This window comes from Aegilops tauschii, chromosome 3 (genome assembly GCF_002575655.3).
Source record: "Aegilops tauschii subsp. strangulata cultivar AL8/78 chromosome 3, Aet v6.0, whole genome shotgun sequence".
Classification (NCBI taxonomy): domain Eukaryota; kingdom Viridiplantae; phylum Streptophyta; class Magnoliopsida; order Poales; family Poaceae; genus Aegilops; species Aegilops tauschii.
Genome location: NC_053037.3, coordinates 618,781,546 through 618,809,120, shown reverse-complemented (window position 1 = coordinate 618,809,120; position 27,575 = coordinate 618,781,546). Strand labels below are relative to the sequence as shown.

The 27,575-nt window shown below is 46.7% G+C and overlaps 2 protein-coding genes across 2 annotated transcripts; one reads left to right on the top strand and one right to left on the bottom strand.

Moving 5' to 3' along the window:
* Window positions 1–10,119: 10,119 nt before the first annotated feature.
* LOC109756547 (proteinaceous RNase P 2) lies at window positions 10,120–14,102 on the top strand. Its single transcript, XM_020315396.4, has 6 exons — window positions 10,120–11,188; window positions 12,558–12,659; window positions 12,757–12,932; window positions 13,169–13,292; window positions 13,377–13,445; window positions 13,561–14,102. The coding sequence occupies exons 1-6, from the start codon at window positions 10,121–10,123 to the stop codon at window positions 13,792–13,794; spliced, it is 1,773 nt and encodes a 590-aa protein (XP_020170985.3). The 5' UTR covers window position 10,120; the 3' UTR covers window positions 13,795–14,102.
* A 937-nt stretch (window positions 14,103–15,039) lies between these two features.
* LOC109756548 (probable aspartyl aminopeptidase) lies at window positions 15,040–19,009 on the bottom strand. Its single transcript, XM_020315397.4, has 9 exons — window positions 18,696–19,009; window positions 18,301–18,436; window positions 17,598–17,870; window positions 16,947–17,094; window positions 16,596–16,835; window positions 16,154–16,286; window positions 15,907–16,088; window positions 15,617–15,729; window positions 15,040–15,325 (listed from the first exon to the last, which is right to left on the bottom strand). Exons 1-9 carry the CDS (start codon window positions 18,913–18,915, stop codon window positions 15,217–15,219), a joined length of 1,554 nt encoding a protein of 517 aa, XP_020170986.1. The 5' UTR covers window positions 18,916–19,009; the 3' UTR covers window positions 15,040–15,216.
* Window positions 19,010–27,575: the final 8,566 nt, after the last annotated feature.

The following is a 27,575-nucleotide window of genomic DNA, read 5'->3' as shown; positions in this document are numbered from 1 at the left end:
CCACTATGACCAGCCTTAGGACTTTTGCGGCTTACAATTCCGTTATTAGAATTTTATTATTTCTCCATCGAAGTCGAAGTACCTTTTTTCTCTATTGGAAGTATTGCCCCTTTTATTCATACTAGCAAAAGGGTCCGTGCGTTGCAACGGGAGAAAGAATACCACACGCTCTTAATTTACAAAAAATGGTCTATAATCTGAGTATTTGTAGCTACGGCCCAAACAAAGATGGTCTTTGCCTATAAAAGCGCAAGTTCAAGATTTCACATGTCTTCTATTTAAACATGTCTTGCATGTAGATTTAATACATACAAAGAAACGGGCAAGTGATCTTCAATTTCGTCTCCAATCCTGATTTTGCTGAGATGTTCATCCATAATCCGGATCTGTAACGATATGAAAGAAAGACGGATAATGCACTATTGATTAAGATTGCATCCTAGATAGTATTTTTTTAAATGGTTAACAGGTAAAATAACATCATATTCAGATTCTATATATATATTTAATCAAATTCCATATATAACATGTTAAATTTGAAGTTATGGTTTAGAAGATATGAGTATTCTAAAAAACATTTGATATGTAATGTGGTTTTAATGTCAGAAACATCAGAGAGTTTTCTATAAAATAGCATGACGGACTAAGAATACCTATTTCTTTGAAGTTATGGTTTAGAAGATATGAGTATTCTAAAAAACATTTGATATGTACTGTGGGTTTAATGTCAGAAACATCAGGGAGTTTTCTATAAAATAGCATGACGGACTAAGAATACCTATTTCTTTTATTAGTATATATATATATATATATATATATATATATATATATATATATATATATATATATATATATATATATAAGGTATAGTAAACACGCCCGTGCGTTGCAACGGGAAAACAAAAAGCACCCGATCACAACGCACAGGTCCACGCCCTTTATTTCAATGCGGCACTCCATCTATGTCACCAATTATCCTCCCCTGGTCGAGATCTCCACTGTGTTCACCACCTTATTTAAGTGTGATCATTCAATACGACATGGAAATACCCCTTTAGCAAAGAAAAATAGACACGATGTCGATTTATTTTATCAAATTGAAAAAGACTATCCATATCATATGTACCTAACCCTTCTAGGGGATTCTGTGTCAGAAAGCACGGATATTTATTTCATTCCATATTAGTATCTTAGTAAATTTGTCACATATACATTGTTTGTCGAACCAATTCCAATAATAATCAATGGACATGCATATCTCTGGAAAGAAAAGGAACACACATGCATACAATGGAAGTGTCTCAAGGACCAAACTATGATGGAAACTATCATAGCAAAAATCATATTTTTCTAAATCTGGACTAAAAGGGGATGCACGCACACTTATCTTGTCTTGATCGCCTGCACAATCGGATCTTACTACTCGACATTGGTATTGTTTGATGCTTCCCATCGAACATCAGGCAATTTGTGATTCACCATTGCCCTAGGGACTCGACATCCCAGCTATCTTGCTCTGGCAGCTTACTGGTAGCAGACCAAAATGCTTGGATGCCTGTTCTGGAAGTTGTTCCCAATTTGTGCAACTCCCTAGGTGGACCCATAGAAGGTTGAACAATGTTTTATTAATCAGATACAACATCCGTAAACTTAAAAAAAAGCATTAAAAAAATCTACCTCATTAGTTGCATCCTTTTATGATTCTTGGCAGTTAGGTGAACACAGAGATAATAAGAAACATACAAAACTGGCTTTTTAAACTTGCATTATTGCAGTATGCAAGAAATTGATGTCTGATGATATTGTCCCCAAGTGGTCTAGGATAACTTGATGATCTAACAATGCACTAATTGATTATGTAGAGAATTATAAATTCGCCAAATTCTTAAATCAGTATTTTAATCAAACAACATTCATAAGTCTATTTAGTTAGAGAAGGTTCTCAATCGGATTCCCATCAATCTTTCATTCAATTAGGTTCAGCAAATTCCTGCCCACTGCTGGACAGAGTTAATATTTTTGGCAAGAAATTATAAATGGTCCAAATATATCTATATGTATTATGTATATCCCCAACAATAGAAAAAACATTCTGGTCCTTTTCCTCTCTAGCAAATCTTCGTCAGTGATAGGGATATGCCAATTACCTTTCTCTGATTTCTGAGTTTCAGAGGTAGAGGGTGGAACAATTAGAAAGTCAACAAAGGGCTAGATGAATCTGATTCAAAAACTAAAAACAACAGAATATCTTGTTGTGCATAAATCATCAATTATATGCCCAGTTAGTACTGTCCAGCTAAAGGTCGAAGCTAGAATTGTAGATCTTACAACTGTACTTCCGAAAAGAACCATTCAATGTCAGACTTTTATCATTGCTAAATGTCAGGGTCTCATATCATACAATCATAATCCTCCTAGATTAGGATTATACCAAATTAGTGAACGAATAAAATAACTACAATTTGGAGCTTCGAGTAAAGCAAACGGTTAACTTAATTCTCTAGTCGACGGCCATGTTAGTACCTGAAGAATCACCCTCCCCCTGCTGTTAGTTCAGCACCTTGGTCCCTTGTTCTTGGCGCAGCATCCGATCCCCAATCTCCAACCTGGTAGCCAATTCTGGTCAGAAAATAGTAGCATGGAATACTTTTACAACTAACTTAGAATCAGACAAGAAGACATGCTTACCATGTTGGCGTATATGACACTGGAACCACTCATGCAACCATTGTCTAGATGTGTCTCTTTCGGTTCAAAACTGTGAATTTCAGAGATGCACTGCTCTCAAAGCATAAAGATGCCGTATCAGACTCAACACCTGGCTCAACAAATCATACAGTTCGGTGCAAGTATTTTATACGGCTTTCATATGCAAATTCAAGTGAGAGAAGTATATTGGTAATCTATATTTCAGATGGAAACAGGAAAACGAAGTGTGATTTTAGAGGTGAATACCTTATCCTCCACCTCATGGATAAAACAGTCGCCGTCAGATGCGTGGTGAAGTGGTGGCCACCATGCGATCAATACAAACAGAAACAAGCACACCACTGCCCATCATATTTTGGGGGAAAATATACAGTAGTGCTCTCCGGCGTTCATTCTTTGTTCTGTGTTTTATTTTCTCTTCTTCTTTGCCATTCTGGTTCTTGTCAGGCATCGTCAAAAGTTGACGAAGGGAAAAACAAAGTAAAGTAAGAAAAGGGGCAACAGACGCCATGGCGTGAGCTGTGAGCACAACAATTCCTGTCACCGAATTTTTACAGCTTGGTCGAGCTTTCACTTAAGCCCCTTTTTCACCACATGCCGACATCATCATTGGCTGCGATGCGGTGTCGGTGGCGGCGGCGCGACCGCAGAAGGCATCCCGACAGACGGCACTCCCACCGCGGATGACGAAGTGGGCCACCGACTGCGTGCTGGACGCCCGCACGCGGTTCTCCTCGCACAGGAACTCCCTGGAGCACGCCCGCTCTCTCCCGCTCGTAGTCGTGCACCAGCATGTCCGTCGAGGCGCCCTCCTCCTTCCGGGCCCGTGCCAGCATGCCCGCGGTGAAACCGCCGACATCCGACCCGACGACGACGCCGCGTACCTGCGATCATCAAAACTGGACGAGATTCAGGGAGCTGCTTCTTTCGCTCGAGCGAGAAATCTGATTCCCCCAAAACGAAAATTGGATCTTGGATGCCCACCCGCGCGGGCCGTCGATGAGGATGACGTCCTAGGCAACGTCGTAGAGCTGGTTGGGGAGGTCGTTGATGGTGGCGAGGCGGCAGGCGGAGAAGAGCAAGTTCTGGACGGGGCGGCACTCGACGGCGTGGGCGGCGCACGCGGCCTCGACGAGGTCCAGGAACCCGCGGACCGTGGTGGTGTAGGCCACGTATTAGGCGGAAAAAAATTATATGAGACCAGGTCTCACGGGCTAGCAGGTGAGATCCACCCTGATGGATGACACGTGGCATTCATAAATCATAAAGCATCTAATCTCTCTCCCCTGATTTCAAGTAAGAGTGGGATAGATGCTTTGTGATTTGTAAATGCCACGTGTCATTCATCAGGGTGGGTCTCACATGCTAGCCCGTGAGACCTGGTCTCATATAATTCTTTTCTGTATTAGGCCGCCAGCCCTCGATGCGAACACGTACCCCGGCAGCCCCGGCTCCGCCTCCCCGCCTCGGGACCGCATCTTCCGAGCGCCGCGTCGCCTCCCCGCAGGTTGGACGGACGGACGAACATGCTATTAGTACCACCTCGTTTATATTACGATTTTGTCTATACGAATCGTAAAAGCGTATTACGACTGGGGAAGCGTATTGTGATGGTGAACCCATGGAGTCAATCCGTGCTTTATTATATAAAAATAAATAATATATGTAATATAATATATATAAAAAATAATAATAATATATATATAAGGAAAGATATATGTCAGCATAATCCGAGTGCAAAGCATGCATCCACAGTACAATCTGGGCGTACGTACCTGAAAACCGTGACTTTTATCAAAAAAAGGTTTCCCCGCTTTGTATTCCAAAGCAACCAACATCGATACAGGATCGCTGGGGCGAACAGTACAACAAGCCCAAAAAAAAGAAGAAGAAGCAAATGCCAACAACGGCAGCTCGGCAGAGCGCGGATGACCCGCCACCGCTACGCCCACCAGACACAAACCACTACAACCCGAGGCTCCGGACCACCGCGTACAAAACAGCACCTTCAAGAAGGAAAGCGACGCCGACGACGCTGCTGCCCGGACATGTCCTAGGGTTTCCCCGGCACGCGGAGGGAGGTGGGGGATGGATATCACCGACACCCTCCAGGAAGGAATGGTGGCACCCGCAAGTGTCACTGCATCGGGGCCGAAGACCGGCAAGGATTTCTCCCGTACTCCAATCCCCACCGCCCCACGGACCGGAGCCGACCAGCCAGACCGCCGCCCACCACCATGCGCCATCGCGGTTGCGCCGTCACCTACGCTGCCTCACTGCGAACACCAACACGAGGCCAAGAGGACCGGGGAGAAGCGCCCCGCGGAGGGAGAAGCAGCACCGAAGCCGAACGGGAGGGAACCACCTCCACCGCCGTCGTGCGGGGGGCCAGAACCTCCGGCACCGTCGCGGTAGCCGTCTGGACGCGGCAGCAGGGCATGCCAGGCCACCCCTGGCCCGGCCAGGCCCGAAACGGGCCCACTAAGCCCCGCTGCCACACTGCAGCAAGCCGGCGATGGCGCCGCCAGCACCCTGTCGCTCATCGTCTCTCCTCCGCCTCCTGGAAGCCACGAAGCAGACCCGCCCCGCCGCCGCGTCACCCCGCCGCCAACGGCGACGCCGCCGTCCAGAAGTCCGTCCCCGCTCGCGCCGGGAGCCCCCGCCGCCGCGCTGGACCGCCGCCGCCTAGAAGCACCGCCCGGGATCGCCCCGTCCCGCGCCGGCGGACACCCGAGAGGGGAAAAGCCAGGGGGCTGCCGCCACCAGCGTCGCCCGCGGCAGAGAGGAAGGGGGAGGGAGAGGCGCGCGGGGGAGAGGGCTGGGCACGGCCGGCCGCCCGCGGGGGCGGCGCGGTCGCGGGAGAGGAGAGGAGGGGGAGAGAGTAGCCCCCCTCTTCCACGCAAGAGTCCCAAACCGTGACTTTTCACAGTTCCACGCAACATCCTTCCTTAGATAGGGCATGAGCAGCACTAAGAGCCATGCAAGATTGCATATTTTTAAGAATTATATAAGCACCTAGACTTACTATTTATGTTCTCGATAAACAAATTCAAGTACACCATAAAAAAATGTGAAACACATTGTTCATGGTGAATATTTTCCTTGCATTCAAGCGCACCACCTTGTAACTCCTACTTTTTTGGGTAAATAAAGTTATGGTGCAGAAACTGGTGCCTATATATAATTTGCACCCTCCATTTCAAAATATAAGGTGCATTACTTTTTCCAAAATTCAAACCTCTCAACGTACATATCTAAATTACAAAACACATAGAATATGAAAATACTTTTCATGAAGAATAGGACGGCAACGACTTTGTATTCTAGATATTGATTTTTCTCCTGTATAAACTTGATCAAACATAAAGATATTTGACTTTTTAGAAAATTTGCACACCTTATATTTTGGAATTGAGGGTTCAATTTATTGGCATACCTCTAGTTAATGAATGGAAAACATAAAAACTGAGGTACATGCACTAGGAGGAACTAAAACTCTGGAGGAAGAAGCCACATGCAACAGTTACGGCCATTACCAGCATCCCACCTGCGGTAATGGTATCCCCGTGATATGATCCTCTGCAAGTGATGCACGTCTTCACTTTTCCGGCAATACACAGTGCAGCTTCCGATGTACAACTTTGGTAAGCACACCACATGGTGGTGGAGAGAGGCGTCTTGCTCGGAGTAGTAGATGCAGTTCCTATCCACCCCACCGCGCCGGTCCATCACCGACACGGGCACCGCCTTGGAGCAAGCTGGGTCAAGAAACAGGGTGTAGTCATCCAAACTCATCACCTCTTCCCACATTTTGTTGTCATTGGCGAGCTCAAAGACCCTGAAAAATTTAGTGCTATGGTCGTGACTTTCGGGTAAGACCTCCACCGCTATTGCTAGCTTGCTATGCGGTTGGAAGATGTATCTTGGGTGGGACGTCACCTCCAACGCGTGCAAGGCATTCATTTCGATGTTTAGGCGGTGGATTGGGCTGGCCACCGGATTACCGTCTTTGTTAATGTTGATGCCAAACTTGAAGAGTGCACCGCGTTGGATGCCACAGAGCTCGCCGTTGCAGAAGGTGATGTCTGTGAGCATGGTGCCCCATCCTTGTGTCGTCCAATCACCATCCGAGGAGCCAACCCTGCAGAGAGCTACAGAGCATAGCTGGGTCATCGCAGCGAGGATGCAGCTGGTCGAGGAAGGGTCCGTGGAAAAGATGACTTTCTTTACGTAGATTAGGCCTGTCAAAAGACCCCTCCACATTGTGGAGTAGTTAGGACAGGCGCACTCGGTTGCGCTCTCTAACTTCTGTTGCGTGGGGACGGGCACCCGAGTGCCGGAGAAGAGGTTCACGACGAGGAGATCGTCGGAGCGGGACACGGTGGCGATCCAGCCGCCGTCATGCGACCCGACGAGAGGTCGCCCCACGGGAACCATTGCAGCGGGATGTGCACGGCCCTGGCGTCCTCGTGGCTGTACGCTAGCGCCTCCCGTTGGCTCGTTCCGCTTCCCGGCGACAGGAGCAGCAGCGGCAGAGCCGGCAGCGGCCGGTGGCACCACGTGGCGGCGCGCCATGTAGTGCAGACGGCAGCAAAGCGCGCCCGTCGTACGCGGAGTTGGCTCTGAGATACACCGTGCCGAGGAGATCATTGGGGAGGTCGGCCCACCGCCATCCGTCGCCGGCCATCGCTGTTAAATCGCGACTGTGGCAGATTGGATCGGTGTGGTTGTTGGCACGAAGGCACGATCGATCTCGGGTCCGTGGAAGGATCACCCTTATATATATATATATATATTTTTTTTTGCATCGAAGTTCGGACTTTATTCAAAATAACAGTAGTCGGTTACAATCTGCCCGTAGGCTGGGTCGGATAAAATCCGGGCTGCTCTCTAGCCAGCATTCCGTCCCATCAAGTGTACAGGCACGCTGAGCACAAAGATGGGCCGGCACATTTTGTTCCCTACCAACATGTCGAACCGAAAAAGAAATAAAAGTAACCCTTAATATAGGAGGCAGCAACGCACAACTACGTATTCCAGGTTTTTTTCATGGGCTTTTTCTTTATAAAACATAGTGACCCTTATATATACGCACATACACTCATTTCATGGGCTCTTCTTCTTATTGTTGTTTTTGTTCTAGATTATGTTTAATTTATCGGGGCATCAGTGGGTGTGTCTACAGGAAAATAGTGGAACGACTATTTAGAGAATTTTTTTCAGAATTTCAATACAGTTAAAGGTCGTGTTGGAAAAATACAACGTAATTGAAATTGATATGAACTTATGGATGGAGTAAAAATCTACCCAAAGAACTAGAAGAACTAGTTGAACAAAAAATTAGCATGTGAAATAAGTACAAAATCGCTAGTGAAAATAGTATTCATGGAAGGAGTATTGAACAATTAAGGAACAAAAGGTACTCGTGATTAATGTGAATTTAAAAATTCAAATAGTCTTGTTCTGGAGGGTTCCTTTGCAAATGGCACATCAATTCATATGATTGTATGTTAAAAGAATATTCTCTTCGAAAACTATAGAAGGAAAAACATCTTTAATTAGACACTTCATGACCAGCATCCAACGGTCTAAAAGCCAATTCTTGAGCCTACCTAGGTCAGCCATAGGATCATTGGCTCGCCTTTATGCCGATTATGTGCAGGCGGTGATGTAACACTAGCTAGTGGCTAGAACCATGAAAAACCTAGTTGTTTTTCTATTATTTTCTCTTTCTGCTTTTCTTGGCATATTCTGAGTGGACTAGACTAAATTTGTTAATTTGTAGGTCAAGCTTCACTCAATGTCATTGTTTTTGCATGGTTTGTACTTACCCATGATGGGTTTTGTACAACTGACCCACTTGAATGTCAACTATGTACGATGGGTACAACATTAAAATAAAGTTCTTCGGGTCAATTCGTGTATAAACAAGGTAGTTAATTCTTGTCATAACCGGTCACCAGCACCAGCAATACAGTGCACATACCGATCATACAATCTCAGGCAAGAACTCGCAATTCGAGCTAGGCCATGTTGTGGCAATTGGTAGCCAATGTTGCTGCTGCGATGGTGGTCTTTTGTGCCATCTCATTTGTTGGCGCCGCTGCTCAGGTGACTCTGCCAACGGTTGCGACTCTACCCAAGGAATTCAAGGTGATGGCAGCGGGTGTACGGTCCATGGGAGGGACCAGGTGGTGTCCTTCTCCGGTACCGCGGGAAAAGATGTCATGTGCGACAAGTGTTGCCCCCACAGCTGCATCATCATGTGCCCCAGCTGCAAGACGTTCTGTAGTGAGTATACCTAGGATAAAATTTGATACACACATTTCCTACGTAAGTGGCAATGCAAGTATTTAGTTAATGTGTACCTTTGAAACGATGTTATACATACATGTCACGATGATGCACAATATGAATTACCAACTTTCTCCCTCGAGTGTGTGATGTCTACCCGTGGTGTCTCATGTGGTGACCGGCACTTCACCGGTGGCCACCAGAACGACGTTTGCTTCAATGGTAGAAGGACCAAGATTTCAGCATCATCTCTGACACCGACCTTCACATCAACGCCCACCTCATTGGCAAACGCAATCCCACCATGAGCAGTAATTTAACCTGGATTCAGGCCCTCGTCATCTGCTTTGCCGACCATCGTATCATCATGGGCGCCAAGAAGACCTTGGAGTGGAACAACAGCGTGAATCGGTTGAAGATGGCATTCGATGACGAGCCCATCAACATCCCAAACGTGCTCCGTGCATGGTGGGAGTCCGCAGTGTGACACGCCGACGACTACAAGGACAGACACGACCAACACTGTGACCTGTCAGGGTGTGCGGCTCAATGGAGTGTTCAACATTATGAAAACTGTGACAACATTGCATAGCTTGGGATCGGTTCCAAGTTTTACGACCTCACCAATAACGCCCATGGCATTCGCTAACTATGTCGACATATTCGTCACCGACCGTACCGTTGATAGGTTCGGCCGCCATGCCGACATTTCATGGGCCGCATAGTTGAATTAGTAGTTTATACTACAATAAGTTTATGCGTGTAAAACCAAAATTAGAATAAGTTTATATGTGTAAAACCCAAAAAAAAAGGTGGTGCCACAGGAGTGTAAGCCCCGTTCTGTTAATCCAATTAGGACCAAGTGAATAACTGTGAGATTAGCCAATTGACCCAGAGCCGGCCCCCTGTGATTGGGCTCCACACTCGTCTCAGCCCCCCGCCGAGGCAGGGAGAGCCGGCTCATGGGCCGTCCACGTCTCCGTGGGCGCATCGCTGCGCATGGGGCCCGGGGACTTTCCAGGGCTGGTTAGGCCCGCTCACTTCATCCTGTGGCTAGTGCTCACTCAGGCGCCAGCTCCGCCTTATAAACCGGGTGGAACTCCCCTCGGCTAGCGGTATGGGACTAATCTCAGCGACCGGCACCGCCCTCCTGCCAAGAGTATATGGGCCATGGCCGCTGAGCGGCTCCAAGTCCAAACCCTCGCTGCCCATTAGGGTTTCTCTCCAGCCGCCCATGGCCACCGCCGCCGCCGCCGCCGGCGACGCGACCCGCCGTAAGCGCGGGCGGGGCGGGAAGGGGCCGAACTCGGACCTCTCCCGCACCCTCACCGACTGCACCCGCCGCGGGGACGCCGCGGCGGCCATGGCCGCCTTCGACGCGGCCGTGTCCGGCCCCGACGCGGCGCCCGACCTCCGCCTCGCCGCGCACCAGTACAACCAGCTCCTCCACCTGCTCGCCTCCGCCGACCGCGCCGCGTTCCCGGCCCACCCGGCCGCCGCCGCGCGCCGCGTGTTCGCGCACATGCTGGGGGCCGGGGCGCCCCCCTCCGAGGCCACCATCACCTCGCTCGCCCGCGTCGTCGCCGCGGACGCCGAGGGCGCCGACGAGGCCTTCGGGCTCGTCTCCACCATGCGGGAGAAGTACGGCCTCGCGCCGCGCCTCCGGTCCTACAGCCCCGTGCTCGCCGCGTTCCGGCGCGCCGGGGAGGCTGGCAAGGCCTACGCGGTCGAGACTCACATGGCGGCCTCGGCTGTATCTCCGGAAGAGCCTGAGCTCGCCACGCTCCTTGAGGTGAGCGCGAAGGCCGGGGACGCAGACAAGGTGTATGAGTATATGCACAAGCTGCGGCGAGCCGTGGGCTGCGTTAAAGAGGAGACCGCAGAGGTGTTGGAAGGGTGGTTCCGGAGCGACAAGGCGGCAACGGCTGGTAAGGCTGAGTGGGATGTGTGTCAGGTGAAGGATGCCATTGTGGCGAACGGCGGTGGGTGCCATCAGCTGGGGTGGCTCCAGAGTGGCCTGTGGACGGTGCAGCGGGTGAAAGTTGGGGCAGAAGGCAAGTGCGCCGGATGCGGATGCTGCCTAGCTTCTGTTGATATTGACATGGAGGATACACAGAAGTTTGCTGACTCTATTTCTGGGTTGGCCCTTGAGAGGGAGACCAAAGCAAATTTCAGCCAATTTCAGGTGCATATCTCTGCCCCTTGTGTTTGACTCCCTAGCTAACTTGGAACATTGCATATTTTGTTAAATGTGGTTAGTTTCTGTAGTTTACTGGTAGTTGTGATAGGCAGAGCAGATATGTGCTTGATTTTATTTCAATTAGTAGCTGGCATCATGTGATTTACAAATAACTTATTTGGGAAAACTAGACTTGAGGTCATATACCGTGGCCAAATTCAATAGGTTTATATGATAAACTTATTCGTCTATGTTAATTTTCACCCCTGTTTATAGAACTACAATTGTGTTAACAGTTTGAGTCATCCTTCAAGACCTTGTGGTTGAATGTCATGTCTGCACAACAATTGCTTACTGAAGTAACTGGTCCTTAATATGTACTCCCTCCGTCCCGCATTACTTGTCTTAGATTTGTTTAGATACGGATGCACCAGACAAATCTAAGACAAGTAACTTGGGATGGTGGTAATACTAGTTAGGGGAATCCATAATTTTCATATGATTAAAGCATGACATTCTCCTGGAGATAGTGCGGCTCCCTGTTTTGTGCAGATAACCGCTTTTGGTGATATACTGTGGCCAAATTGAATTCTTATACAATTAGCTTCTTCATCTAAATTTTCAGTTTGGTCTGTAGAAATTGAACTACTGTTGTGTTAACACACTTGAGTCATACCTAAAGGGTAATGACCTTGTGGTTGGTTGCCATGCCTGCGCAATAACTGCTTGCTCAAGTAACTGGTCCTACAGGTAGTTAGTGAAATTCATAACAATTTCATATAACTAAAATATGACAGTCACTAGTCTAGAATCTAAAGCTAGCTAATGAAAAACGGCAACCAAATTAGCGTAAATTATGATAGGCAGAGCACATATGCACTTGGTTTTACTTCAATTAGTAGCTGGCATTGTATGATTACTAGGGACTAATTTGTGAAAACTATACCTGAAGATAGTGCATGGCCCTGTTTGTGTAGACAACTACTTCTGGTGATGTACTGACACACTGTAGCCAAATTAAGTAGGGTTGTAAATTAAGTTTCTTCAATTATTCGTTTATAGTAACTGAACTGCAGTTGTCTTAAAACATTTTAGTCACCCTTAAAGGCCTTGTGTTTGGTTGCCATACTACGCAGTAATTGATTGCTCAAGAAACTGGTCCTAACCCAGAGTTAGGGGAACCCACAATTCTCATATAACTAAAGCATGACATTCACCTGTCTAGGAACTAAGGTAGCTTAAGGAAAGATGACAATCAAATTATGTTTCATATGCTGTATTTATTTGTCCGTTGCTTTTATTTGGACACATACGTGTTTATAAAGTTCTGAACATTGTTTTTTCCTTTTACAAGCTGAAATTTTGACTTCTGTAGGAGTGGCTGGAAGCACATAAAGAATACGAAGCTATAGTCGATGGTGCAAATATTGCACTTTATCAACAAAATTTTGCTGAGGGCGGTTTCAGCTTAGTTCAGGTCTGTGCATCATCCTACACTGTATTCTGACGTGCTGTCACCACTGAAGTAATTTGTACTAATCCATGTTCCATTTGTCATACTTAATATAGAGCAGTTGGATGCTGTTGTAACTGAGCTACGAGATAGATATAATGGGAAATGGCCCCTTGTTATACTACATAATAAACGCATCGCCAAGCTTATGGAAACTGCATCCAATAGGCATCTTATTGAAACTTGGAGAGTAAATGGAGCATTGTACACATCGCCAAGTGGGTCAAATGATGACTGGTAATGTTCCCCACTTTCTAGCTGCAGATATTCTAGTACTTCTTGTTTCACATTGGTAGTATGCTTCAGATATTAATCCAAGTTCAAGTTCACCTTATTCTGAGGTGGAAGTGCATCTCTCACCCTGAACTGCATATATTGACTAAGATGTGAAATTAGGTTGTTGTTGATTCTCAGCATCTTACCAACTGTTGTGTTTCCTGGGTTTGCTAAATATATGTGATATAACTTTGCAGGTATTGGCTATATGCAGCAATTGGATTGAACTGTTTGCTCGTGACTAACGATGAAATGAGAGATCACATATTTGAGCTCCTAGGATCATCGTCCTTCTTCTACAAGTGGAAACAAAGACATCGGGTGTGCACTGCAAAACTTATGAATCATATAACCCACTCCTATTCCTATTTATTTGTTAATGTGCTAATCTAATTGCAATTGCAGGTCAAGTACACTTTTAATAAAGGGAAGGCGGTGCTTGTTCTGCCACCCCCCTATTCTTCAGAGATTCAAGTAAGTAACCAAGTTAGGTTTATATAGAACTTACTATCATTGCCGGAATCCGGGACAGGATCCTGGCATGTGCCGATGTTGGAACGTGCTGTTACTGATGTTATCTTCATTGCAGGAATCTGAGACAGGATCCTGGCACGTGCCAATAGAGGAGAAATCTGGCGACGAGAGAGCTAGGACCTGGCTTTGTATTGGCAGGACAGATCTCACCAAACCACCCCCTGAACCTCCGGTGGCCAACAGAGTTGCCCAGGATTTATCTCCATCTGAGGCATCTAATGGGGCCGGGCAGAGGCAACCTGAAGAACAGGCTGCACCAGTAACTGGCAAAAGAAAGGATAGAGATTGACGCCGCTGCCATTTGCGGGCAACTGAAGCATGCCGTATTTCTGCGACACGCTTTGTTCTGCGTCCCGCTATAGTAGTCCAGGAACAGGGATGCAGTGTTAGCGACATCCCTGACAGCCTGTTTGTGTTTTGCAAGCATTTGTAAAGCACACCTGACTTGTGCGCAGCTGTGCACCAATTTGGTCCAGTTTTCATGGAGGTTTTTTGGCAAAAAGTACTGCATTGGTTCAAATTATAGTGTTATAATCCATGATCACATTGTACAACAGTGGGAGGTTAAACTGGTTATACCATTTATTTTCCGTGCAATATTTTTTTTGGCAATGATAGTGTGAACAGCTGAACAAGAACGGCCATTGAGCTATTAGGATGTCTATTTGATTTTTCTTGTTTGATCATTTTGCAGAGTCTTACCTGCAGGCTTTAAAGCACCTGCCTGTCAATTTGTTGCTAGATCATTGCCAGAACCAGATGCAATGTATTTTTAGGGTTGCAGCTCTTAATTTAGGAAAATGTTCCAATTCAACCGGATGATTTCACGTTTCTCCAAGCTGCCTCGAGGTGGTGACACGCGTCCCTATGGGACTGTTGTACCGCTCGGCGGATGCAGCAGCCGGTGATGCTGCAAACCAGATGCTGCAAACCACCCCCTGTCGCGGCAATCGACGTTGTTGACTTCTCCCTGTGCTTTAAGCAACTGGCGGTGGTGATGTAGACAGGGGCTCGCCGGCGTTGCGATGAAGCATCATGAGGGTCCGGGAGGGGGGGGGGGGATTGAAGTTCCGGTGGAGTTGCGTTAGAGCGCCGTCTGTGCTTCAAGCAAGTGGCGGTGATGTACGTCTGTGCTTCAAGCAAGTGGCGGTGATGTAGACAGGGGCTCGCCGGCGTTGCGATGAAGCATCATGAGGGTCGGGAGGGGGGGGGGGGGGGGGGGGGTGGTTGAAGTTCCGGTGGAGTTGCATTAGAGCGTCGTCGGAGCTGCAGTGAAGTCGGAGCGCCACCAGGGTGGGTGCTGTCGGTGCTACCGTGGACAACTTCGTGGTGCTGCCTGATCCTGTGGATGGGAGTGTCTGATCAGACGGCTATGTGGCGACTTAAATTTGTAACAAATCAATCGGCTGATTTGTAGCAGCCGCCCTTAATCCTTAATTTAAGCGTGCCTACGTCAATTGGAAACTTACAGATAAACCGGTGATCCGCAACAAGGGGATACAATTAGCTTCAGGAATTTAAGTTATAAACAATCTCAAGGAAATTGTGTTAATTTGTATTATTGCTTGGGAAATGATTTTCAAAGCCAGTGCTCTTGTCTTAAACCAGATTGGATATGCAACAAAAACTGATACTATGATCAAGACATTATTCAGAGGCCGAGCTGAATATCCATACATTATTAAGAGACTGCACATTCAGATGTCAAGACCTAAAAATCTACATTCAGTTTCTGGTCAATGTCCGAGAACATCTCGAAGAAAGCTTTGAAGTGCTTGTATGTCGTGTCTATGTCTTCTTTGCCACACATTTCCCGAACGCTGCAAACCGATGCAATAGTGGTCAAATACTTGTAATGCAACACAGAAATGCAGGAAGAACCATGATGCGGAAGGATATAAATCAAAGCTATGATTGCCATTTGTCTACCATTTGAAATTTCTAAGTACGACATTGTGTATGTGAAAAACTGAAAACAGAAGTCATATTAACTAATCTTTTCCAATTTAAAAAATTAAAAGGCTAGGTCTGAAAGCACTTTATACATCACATTGCATGCTGAATCAGTGTGCAATAACTAACAGGTGCAAAGAAGAGAAAGCTGAGCATACCTGTGCATGGAAAGCTGAGGAATACCACAATCAACAGTCCGTATGCCAACACCAGAAGCAAGTATGGGACCGATAGTTGAGCCACAACCCATATCATTCCTTACAACAAATTCCTGTAGGGCATTCATTGCATCACTACCATTTCTCAAACTCACTCACATACTCGAAAGACAACAAATTTATATCTCATAGTTAAATAAAGAGTGAGCAAATGGGTTGTCATTAGCTTCACTAAGCCACCAGAAGGAATGTTCTAACTGTTCTTTAAAAGCAAAGAAGTCGAAAAATACCTGGACGGGAAGGTTATGAATTCGAGCTATTTCTTTGAAGAGAAAAGCTGTTACAGCACTTGTGGCATAACGCTGGTTAGCATTATGCTTGATAACAAGTCCTTTTTGTAGTTCTGGTCTGTGGTACTCTTCATGCTTGTCTGGATAGTTTGGGTGCAGGGCATGAGCCATATCTGCGGAAACTGAAAGGGCGAACAGAGTTCAATCACACGCTATACCCAACAGACAGTATAGACATGAATCCTACCAAGGAAAGAAGAAGTTAGTGCACGCTCTAAAGCCCCCTCCCCCATGGACTGATGCATCAAGGAGTCAACAATTCGTCTCATGGCCTGGAATATGGTTGGTGCACCTGCCCCTTGCATCGAATTTGAACCAACCTGAACAGTGTCATGTTATAACACGAGGAAGAAGAAGCCAGGCACAGAAAACAAACAAGGACACCCTAGATAGTTCTAATTCAAAAATCCTTTGTGCAGATGTTTTGAATAACTACATCATTAAGAACTGCTCTTAGTCCAACAACCAGCGAAAATTGATGTGAAATTGAGCAACTACCGAGCTATAACTTATCAGTGATATTTCTCATTAACAACCACATTAAGCTTAAAGCCATCAAAACAGGCTCCAAACGAGTATTATGAATCCAGGATATGCATACCAATCAGAGAAGAACTTTGTTCAAATACCTCTTCGTTATCAAACAGAGCAATCATTCTTATACCCTTCTCGTTGGACAAATCTTCTGGCATCTTGGAAGAGTCCATGAGGGATTTAAGGGCACAGTAACATGAAGCGAGATTATCCAATCTACCAGAATAAATGAACTCATTCTTCCCCCCACCAAGGCAGCTAGGTTGGGTATCACACACGTTCAACTCCATACCAATAATTTCATCTGATCCACAACCGATTTCTTCTGAAAGAACCTGTGGATCGGCAAGTTGGATATAAGTGCAATTTGAAGCCAGCTTAGCAATCTAAAACTGAACTCTTGCTTCAATGACGGGCAAAAGAAAAAGGATAGAGTGCGGAGTTACTTGCAATAGTAGTGGATGATGGACAGTCTTTGTGGAACTTGAACCTTTTTTGTCATCAAAATTGACAGTGGTCTCTTCACATTTTGTTGCAAGAAGTGGAGCCAGATGACTCTCTAGATTAGGCTTGAATCCTTCAGAATTCACTGTGCTAAAAGGAAAATAACTCAGTCAGCTACACATGGAAGGGCCAAATAAAATTACAGTTAAACAGGTCATCAACAGGAACAAGTTACTAGATGCTTGGCAGCAAGCTCAATGAATTTGAAATGATGTTACACAGATAAGCTTTCAACAACTGAGATGTAGATAAATGGTGGATTATGGGTAAAATGAAAGAATGTTACAATGGATAAACCCAGTTAAACGGGACATCAACAGTCTACTGGATGCATTGAAAGAATGTTACTGGGATAGGACTCAAATACCATGACATGGACAATTTTTGTACTTATTATAGAAACAAGCAATCGTTAAACAATGGAAGGGCCACAGAGGACAAATGAGGGAAGAAACTATAAGAGGACATGATACTATAAGAGATGTATAAAACTCTATTGCTGGCGGGAGGGTAGAAACTACATGACAGATTGCATTTTAGCTCTCAGAGGACAAATGAAATAGAATAGTGATAAAAAGGGCATGAGAAATAACCGGTCGAGATGTATAGCCAGTGTTGGTACGCGAATGAGTGGTCTGTTCACTTTGACAAGCTTATGCTTAAATGAACCATCTGGAGCCTTGAGGATGACTCGCCCAGCCAAAGTTAGATCTCTATCAAACCATGTGTGCCACAACCCACCTCCATATGTCTGTACACCTACCATTTGATGGCCGGATTTGATGGAAGCAGATCTCGGTTTCAGCTTGAGGCATGGACTATCAGTGTGGGCTGCAATTATATTGAAACCATTACCAACTCTGTACCTGCAGAATAGAACAAAGGCATTTCCATGTCTTTCAGATTAAACATGCACTAACGACAGTCTCACAATCGCAAAATTTTGATTTGAAATCACGTTTTTGGTACTGAGCATGAAATATTAGTTCGAAACTCATAGTACGTTGCCATGGGATACCACCCAGCAACCCAGAGCTTTTACAGATCTTCGAAGTTAGCACGAATACAAGCATGAAAAGAAAACTAAATTCTAATGTTGTCATGACCTCTTCCCCTATTACAGATATCTAAATCACTTAAATACTATGGTCATGCTTTATGCTACAACAGAGGTTTGTTTGATCAGATTGAATTGCCAAAATTTAAGACCTGCACAGCAGGTTAACCAACAAATATCGAGTGATAACACGATTGCACTGTCAGTATGGAGGAGCGGAGCTCTTCGAACAAACTCACTTTTCCCCGACTGCAAAGGCGACCAGGCAGGACATGTTGCGCGTGAAGAAGTAGCGGCCACCTGGCTGCAGGTTCCAGTCGTCGTTCTCGCTGAGCAGCTCGAACCCCGCCGCGAGCAGCTGCCTCTTGGCCTCGGCTGAAACAATGGCCAACACAAACAAACAGGACGGAGTAAGCACTTGAATTCGCACCAACAATTGCCTAAATGCCAGGGCCCATGGTGCGCCGAATTCGCAATAAAATGTAGCAGCATTCGGTGGTAAGGCCGGAGAGCTCCCGGTGAGGAATAGGACCGAACAGGTTGAGGGCCTCGCGCACGCGGAGCGGAGAGGGGACGCCTGGCGTGGCGTGGCGTGGCGTGGTGTGGGTTATAAAGCAGAAGCTGAATCACTCACCGGTGGCGTGGAACTGCGTCCACGACTCGTTGAGGTAGTCAAGCAGGCCGCCGACGATGGAGGGCGAGGGGGAGGAGGGGGCGGCGGGGTGGTTGGAGCAGAGGAGGCGGGAGGCGGGTGCAGCGGGTCTGGTGGTTGGGAGGGCGCGGCGCCAGGGGGAGGAGAAGGCGGCGAGCGGAGCAGGCGGCGGCCGGAGCAGGTGGAGGCGGAGCAGCGCCATCGGCGGCGAGGTACGGAGAGGACGACGCGATGGGTGAAGCGCAAGCCGGTAGCTCCGTCCAGCGGTCCACGAATCCAGCCACGTGCCAAGTCAGGCTACACGTAGTAATAATCAACAATAATCTTTGATAGTATTTTAATAGAAAAATAGCATTTCAATATGATGAATAATATGTTGTGGCTAGGTTAGGGTTTTCTTAGAGATTTTTGGCCGGGATGGGTGAAAATTTGTGGACGGATAAGGCCGGGAATTACACGGGGTCTACTACTAAGGCCTTCACGGATAACGCACGCAACGGGCGCGGATAATCTTATCATCCCCATCTCCGTGTTGCGGGTAATGTATTTGACCCGCCAGCTTCTTCGTGGACATGAAAGCTGGCACATCCCTATCCCCTATGGAGTAATTACCCACGGGACGCGGGTACCATTTAACCATTGCCAGCTTCAGCCTTAAGTTTCCAAAAGAATCATGTGGGATTTCTTGTGCAAGAGGTTAGAGGACCGAAAAACGTTAGCCAACCAGACCCCAAACCCAGCCCATACACTCTGTGTTGTTTGTCACCCCACATATCCAATTTATATGCGGGGCAAAGATTAGCCGTTTACACCTTGGACAAACGGATAGGACCCGCATGAAAACCACCGGGCAGGTCATCAGTTTGGTGAGGACGCATTCATGCCATCGCTCTGGCGAAGGGGTCAAATTCGGTTATTTAAGCTGGGCGGCGAGGGTATACACTAGACGCCCCATTTTCCTTCCCTCCCCCTCCCCCCCCCCCCATCTGTGTCCCCACAGCTTCCCCATTTATATCCAACCTGTTGGAGATCGTTGCAGAAATTAAAAAAAATTCTACGCATCACCAAGAACAATCTATGGAGTCTTCTAGCAACGAGAGGGAAAAGAGTGCATCTACATACCCTTGTAGATCGCGAGCGGAAGCGTTCAAGTGAACGGGGTTGATGGAGTCGTACTCGTCGTGATCCAAATCACCGATGACCGAGCGCCGAACGGACGGCACCTCCGCGTTCAACACACGTACGGTTGGGGAAGACGTCTCCTCCTTCTTGATCCAGCAAGGGGAGGGAGAGATTGATGGAGATCCAACAGCACGACGGCGTGGTGGTGGAAGCAGCGGGGATCTCGGCAGGGCTTCGCCAAGCTCAGCGAGAGGGAAAGGTGTCACGGGAGGGAGAGGGAGGCGCCAGGGGCTTTTGGGTGCTGCTCCCATGCGCCTCCCCACTATATATAGGGGTGGAGGGGCTGGTTTCTTGCCCTCCAAGTCTATTGGGGCGTTGGCAAAGGTGGGGGAAAGAAATCCCATCATTTCCCTTCCTCACCAATTGTTATCCCCCTTTTTAGGGATCTTGATCTTATCCCTTCGGGATATGATCTTATTCCTTCTAAGGTGGGATCTTGGTGCGCCTTGACCAGGGGTGTGGGGCCTTGCCCCCACTACCCACGTTCATGTGGGTCCCCCCATGCAGGTGGGCCCCACTTCGGAACCTTCTAGAACCTTCCCGGTACAATACCGAAAAATCCCGAACATTTTCCGGTGGCCAAAATAGGACTTCCCATATATAAATCTTTACCTCCGGACCATTCCGGAACTCCTCGTGACGTCCGGGATCTCATCCGGGACTCCGAACAACTTTCGGTTAACCGCATACTAATATCTCTACAACTCTAGAGTCACCGAACCTTAAGTGTGTAGACCCTACGGGTTCGGGAGACATGCAGACATGACCGAGACGACTCTCCGGTCAATAACCAACAGCGGGATCTGGATACCCATGTTGGCTCCCACATGTTCCACGATGATCTCATCGGATGAACCACGATGTCGAGGATTCAATCAATCCTGTATACAATTCCCTTTGTCAATTGGTACGTTACTTGCCTGAGATTCGATCGTCGGTATCCCAATACCTTGTTCAATCTAGTTACCGGCAAGTCACTTTACTCGTACCGTAATGCATGATCCCGTGACCAAACACTTGGTCACATTGAGCTCATTATGATGATGCATTACCGAGTGGGCCCAGAGATACCTCTCCGTCATGCGGAGTGACAAATCCCAGTCTCGATTCGTGCCAACCCAACAGACACTTTCGGAGATACCCGTAGTGCACCTTTATAGCCACCTAGTTACGTTGTGACGTTTGGCACACCTAAAGCACTCCTATGGTATCCGGGAGTTGCACAATCTCATGGTCTAAGGAAATGATACTTGACATTTGGAAAAGCTCTAGCAAACGAACTACACGATCTTGTGCTATGCTTAGGATTGGGTCTTGTCCATCACATCATTCTCCTAATGATGTGATCCCGTTATCAATGACATCCAATGTCCATAGTCAGGAAACCATGACTATCTGTTGATCAACGAGCTAGTCAACTAGAGGCTCACTAGGGACATGTTGTGGTCTATGTATTCACACATGTATTACGATTTCCGGATAACACAATTATAGCATGAACAATAGGCAATTATCATGAACAAGGAAATATAATAATAACCATTTTATTATTGCCTCTAGGGCATATTTCCAATAGTCTCCCACTTGCACTAGAGTCAATAATCTAGTTACATTGTGATGAATCGAACACCCATAGAGTTCTGGTGTTGATCATGTTTTGCTCTAGGGAGAGGTTTAGTCAACGGATCTGCTACATTCAGGTCCGTATGTACTTTACAAATATCTATGTCTCCATTTTGAACATTTTCACGAATGGAGTTGAAGCGACGCTTGATATGCCTGGTCTTCCTGTGAAACCTGGGCTCCTTGGCAAGGGAAATAGCTCCAGTGTTGTCACAGAAGAGAGTCATCGGGCCCGACGCATTGGGAATAACTCCTAGGTCGGTAATAAACTCCTTCACCCAGATTGCTTCTTGTGCTGCCTCTGAGGCCGCCATGTATTCCGCTTCACATGTAGATCCCGCCACAACGCTTTGCTTGCAACTGCACCAGCTTACTGCCCCACCATTCAAAATATACACGTATCCGGTTTGTGACTTAGAGTCATCCAAATCTGTGTCGAAACTAGCATCGACGTAACCCTTTACGACGAGCTCTTCGTCACCTCCATAAACGAGAAACATATCCTTAGTCCTCTTCAGGTACTTCAGGATATTCTTGACCGCTGTCCAGTGTTCCATGCCGGGATTACTTTGGTACCTTCCTACCAAACTTACGGCAAGGTTTACATCAGGTCTGGTACACAGCATGGCATACATAATAGACCCTATGGCCGAGGCATAGGGGACGACACTCATCTTTTCTCTATCTTCTGCCGTGGTCGGGCATTGAGCCGTGCTCAATTGCACACCTTGCAATACAGGCAAGAACCCCTTCTTGGACTGATCCATATTGAACTTCTTCAATATCTTGTCAAGGTACGTACTTTGTGAAAGACCAATGAGGCGTCTTGATCTATCTCTATAGATCTTGATGCCTAATATATAAGCAGCTTCTCCAAGGTCCTTCATTGAAAAACACTTGTTCAAGTAGGCCTTTATGCTTCCCAAGAATTCTATATCATTTCCAATCAACAGTATGTCATCCACATATAATATGAGAAATGCTACAGAGCTCCCACTCACTTTCTTGTAAACACAGGCTTCTCCATAAGTCTGTGTAAACCCAAACGCTTTGATCATCTCATCAAATCGAATGTTCCAACTCCGAGATGCTTGCACCAGCCCATAGATGGAGCGCTGGAGCTTGCATACCTTGTTAGCATTCTTAGGATCGACAAAACCTTCCGTCTGCATCATATACAATTCTTCCTTAAGAAAGCCGTTAAGGAATGCCGTTTTGACGTCCATTTGCCATATCTCATAATCATAGTGTGCGGCAATTGCTAACATGATTCGGACGGACTTCAGCTTCGCTACGGGTGAGAAAGTCTCATCGTAGTCAACCCCTTGAACTTGTCGATAACCCTTAGCGACAAGTCGAGCTTTATAGATGGTAACATTACCATCCGCGTCTGTCTTCTTCTTAAAGATCCATTTGTTTTCTATCGCTCGCCGATCATCGGGCAAGTCTGTCAAAGTCCACACTTTGTTTTCATACATGGATCCTATCTCGGATTGCATGGCTTCAAGCCATGCGTCGGAATCTGGGCCCGCCATTGCTTCTTCATAGTTCGAAGGTTCACCGTTGTCTAACAACATGATTTCCAAGACAGGGTTGCCGTACCACTCTGGCGCGGAACGTGTCCTTGTGGATCTACGAAGTTCAGTAGGAGCTTGATCCGAAGTACCTTGATCATCATCATCATTAACTTCCTCTCTAGTCGGTGCAGGCACCACAGGAACATCTTCCTGAGCTGCGCTACTTTCCGGTTCAAGAGGTAGTACTTCATCAAGTTCCACTTTCCTCCCACTTACTTCTTTCGAGAGAAACTCTTTCTCCAGAAAGGACCCGTTCTTGGCAACAAAGATCTTGCCTTCGGATCTGAGGTAGAAGGTATACCCAATGGTTTCCTTAGGGTATCCTATGAAGACGCATTTTTCCGACTTGGGTTCGAGCTTTTCAGGTTGAAGTTTCTTGACATAAGCATCGCATCCCCAAACTTTTAGAAACGACAGCTTAGGTTTCTTCCCAAACCATAATTCATACGGTGTCGTCTCAACGGATTTCGACGGAGCCCTATTTAAAGTGAATGCGGCAGTCTCTAAAGCATAGCCCCAAAATGAGAGCGGTAGATCGGTAAGAGACATCATAGATCGCACCATATCCAATAGAGTGCGATTACGACGTTCGGACACACCATTTCGCTGAGGTGTTCCAGGCGGCGTGAGTTGTGAAACTATTCCACATTTCCTTAAGTGTGTGCCAAATTCGTGACTCAAATATTCCCCTCCACGATCTGATCGTAAGAACTTTATTTTTCTGTCACGTTGATTCTCAATCTCACTCTGAAATTCCTTGAACTTTTCAAAGGTCTCAGACTTGTGTTTCATTAGGTAGACATACCCATATCTACTCAAGTCATCAGTGAGAGTGAGAACATAACGATAGCCACCGCGAGCCTCAACACTCATTGGACCGCACACATCAGTATGTATGATTTCCAATAAGTTGGTTGCTCGCTCCATTGTTCCGGAGAACGGAGTCTTGGTCATCTTACCCATGAGGCATGGTTCGCACGTGTCAAATGATTCGTAATCAAGAGACTCCAAAAGTCCATCTGCATGGAGCTTCTTCATGCGTTTGACACCAATGTGACCAAGACGGTAGTGCCACAAGTATGTGGGACTATCATTATCAACCTTACATCTTTTGGTATTCACACTATGCATATGTGTAACACTACGTTCGAGATTCATTAAGAATAAACCATTAACCAGCGTGGCATGACCATAAAACATATCTCTCATATAAATAGAACAACCATTATTCTCGGATTTAAATGAGTAGCCATCTCGAATTAAACGAGATCCTGATACAATGTTCATGCTCAAAGCTGGCACTAAATAACAATTATTGAGGTTTAAAACTAATCCCGTAGGTAAATGTAGAGGTAGCGTGCCGACGGCGATCACATCGACCTTGGAACCATTCCCGACGCGCATCGTCACCTCGTCCTTTGCCAGTCTCCATTTATTCCGCAGCTCTTGCTTTGAGTTACAAATATGAGCAACCGCACCGGTATCAAATACCCAGGAGCTACTACGAGCGCTGGTTAGGTACACATCTATAACATGTATATCACATATACCTTTGGTGTTGCCGGCCTTCTTGTCCGCCAAGTACTTGGGGCAGTTCCGTTTTCAGTGACCACTTCCCTTGCAATAAAAGCACTCAGTCTCAGACTTGGGTCCATTCTTTGTCTTCTTCCCGGCAACTGGCTTACCGGGCGCGGTAACTCCCTTGCCGTCCTTCTTGAAGTTCTTCTTACCCTTGCCTTTCTTGAACTTAGTGGTTTTATTCACCATCAACACTTGATGTTCCTTTTTGATCTCCACCTCCGCTGATTTCAGCATTGAATATACCTCAGGAATGGTTTTTTCCATCCCCTGCATATTGAAGTTCATCACAAAGCTCTTGTAGCTCGGTGGAAGCGACTGAAGGATTCTGTCAATGACCGCGTCATACGGGAGATTAACTCCCAGCTGAGTCAAGCGGTTGTGTAACCCAGACATTTTGAGTATGTGCTCACTGACAGAACTATTTTCCTCCATCTTACAACTGAAGAACTTGTCGGAGACTTCATATCTCTCGACCCGGGCATGAGCTTGGAAAACCATTTTCAGCTCTTCGAACATATCATATGCTTTGTGTTGCTCAAAACACTTTTGGAGCCCCGGTTCTAAGCTGTAAAGCATGCCGCACTGAACGAGGGAGTAATCATTAGCACGCTGCTGCCAAGCGTTCATAACGTCTTGGTTCTCTGGGATGGGTGCGTCACCTAGCGGTGCTTCTAGGACATAATCTTTCTTGGCAGCAATGAGGATGATCCTCAGGTTCCGGACCTAGTCCGTATAGTTGCTGCCATCATCTTTCAGTTTGGTTTTCTCTAGGAACGCGTTGAAGTTGAGGGCAACATTAGCGTGGGCCATTTGATCTACAAGACATATTGTAAAGATTTTAGACTAAGTTCATCTAATCAAATTATTCAATGAACTCCCACTCAGATAGACATCCCTCTAGTCATCTAAGTGAAACATGATCCGAGTCAACTAGGCCGTGTCCGATCATCACGTGAGACGGGCTAGTCAGCATCGGTGAACATCTTCATGTTGATCGTATCTTCTATACGACTCATGCTCGACCTTTCGGTCTTCCGTGTTCCGAGGCCATGTCTGTACATGCTAGGCTCGTCAAGTCAACCTAAGTGTATTGCGTGTGTAAATCTGGCTTACACCCGTTGTATTCGAACGTTAGAATCTATCACACCCGATCATCACGTGGTGCTTCGAAACAACGAACCTTCGCAACGGTGCACAGTTAGGGGGAACACTTTCTTGAAATTATTGCGAGGGATCATCTTATTTAAGCTACCGTCGTTCTAAGCAAATAAGATGTAAAACATGATAAACATCACATGCAATCAAATAGTGACATGATATGGCCAGTATCATATTGCTCCTTTGATCTCCATCTTCGGGGCGCCATGATCATCTTCGTCACCGGCATGACACCATGATCTCCATCATCATGATCTCCATCATCGTGTCTTCATGAAGTTGTCACGCCAACGATTACATCTACTTCTATGGCTAACGTGTTTAGCAATAAAGTAAAGTAATTTACATGGCGTTATTCAATGACACGCAGGTCATACAAAAAATAAAGACAACTCCTATGGCTCCTGCCGGTTGTCATACTCATCGACATGCAAGTAGTGATTCCTATTACAAGAACATGATCAATCTCATACATCACATATATTTCATTCATCACATCCTTTTGGCCATATCACATCACAAGGCATATGCTGCAAAAACAAGTTAGACGTCCTCTAATTGTTGTTGCATGTTTTTACGTGGCTTCTATAGGTTTCTAGCAAGAACGTTTCTTACCTACGTAAAACCACAACGTGATATGCCAACTTCTATTTACCCTTCATAAGGACCCTTTTCATCGAATCTGATCCGACTAAAGTGGGAGAGACAGACACCCGCTAGCCACCTTATACAACTAGTGCATGTCAGTCGGTGGAACCTGTCTCACGTAAGCGTACGTGTAAGGTCGGTCCGGGCCGCTTCATCCCACGATGCCGCCGAATCAAGATAAGACTAGTAACGGCAAGTAAATTGACAATATCGACGCCCACAACTGCTTTGTGTTCTACTCGTGCATAGAAACTACGCATAGACCTAGCTCATGATGCCACTGTTGGAGATCGTTGCAGAAATTAAAAAAAATTCTACGCATCACCAAGAACAATCTATGGAGTCTTCTAGCAACGAGAGGGAAAAGAGTGCATCTACATACCCTTGTAGATCGCGAGCGGAAGCGTTCAAGTGAACGGGGTTGATGGAGTCGTACTCGTCGTGATCCAAATCACCGATGACCGAGCGCCGAACGGACGGCACCTCCGCGTTCAACACACGTACGGTTGGGGAAGACGTCTCCTCCTTCTTGATCCAGCAAGGGGAGGGAGAGGTTGATGGAGATCCAGCAGCACGACGGCGTGGTGGTGGAAGCAGCGGGGATCTCGGCAGGGCTTCGCCAAGCTCAGCGAGAGGGAAAGGTGTCACGGGAGGGAGAGGGAGGCGCCAGGGGCTTTTGGGTGCTGCTCCCATGCGCCTCCCCACTATATATAGGGGTGGAGGGGGCTGGTTTCTTGCCCTCCAAGTCCATTGGGGCGTTGGCAAAGGTGGGGGAAAGAAATCCCATCATTTCCCTTCCCCACCGATTGTTATCCCCCTTTTTTAGGGATCTTGATCTTATCCCTTCGGGATATGATCTTATTCCTTCTAAGGTGGGATCTTGGTGCGCCTTGACCAGGGGTGTGGGGCCTTGCCCCCACTACCCACGTTCATGTGGGTCCCCCCATGCAGGTGGGCCCCACTTCGGAACCTTCTAGAACCTTCCCGGTACAATACCGAAAAATCCCGAACATTTTCCGGTGGCCAGAACAGGACTTCCCATATATAAATCTTTACCTCCGGACCATTCCGGAACTCCTCGTGACGTCCGGGA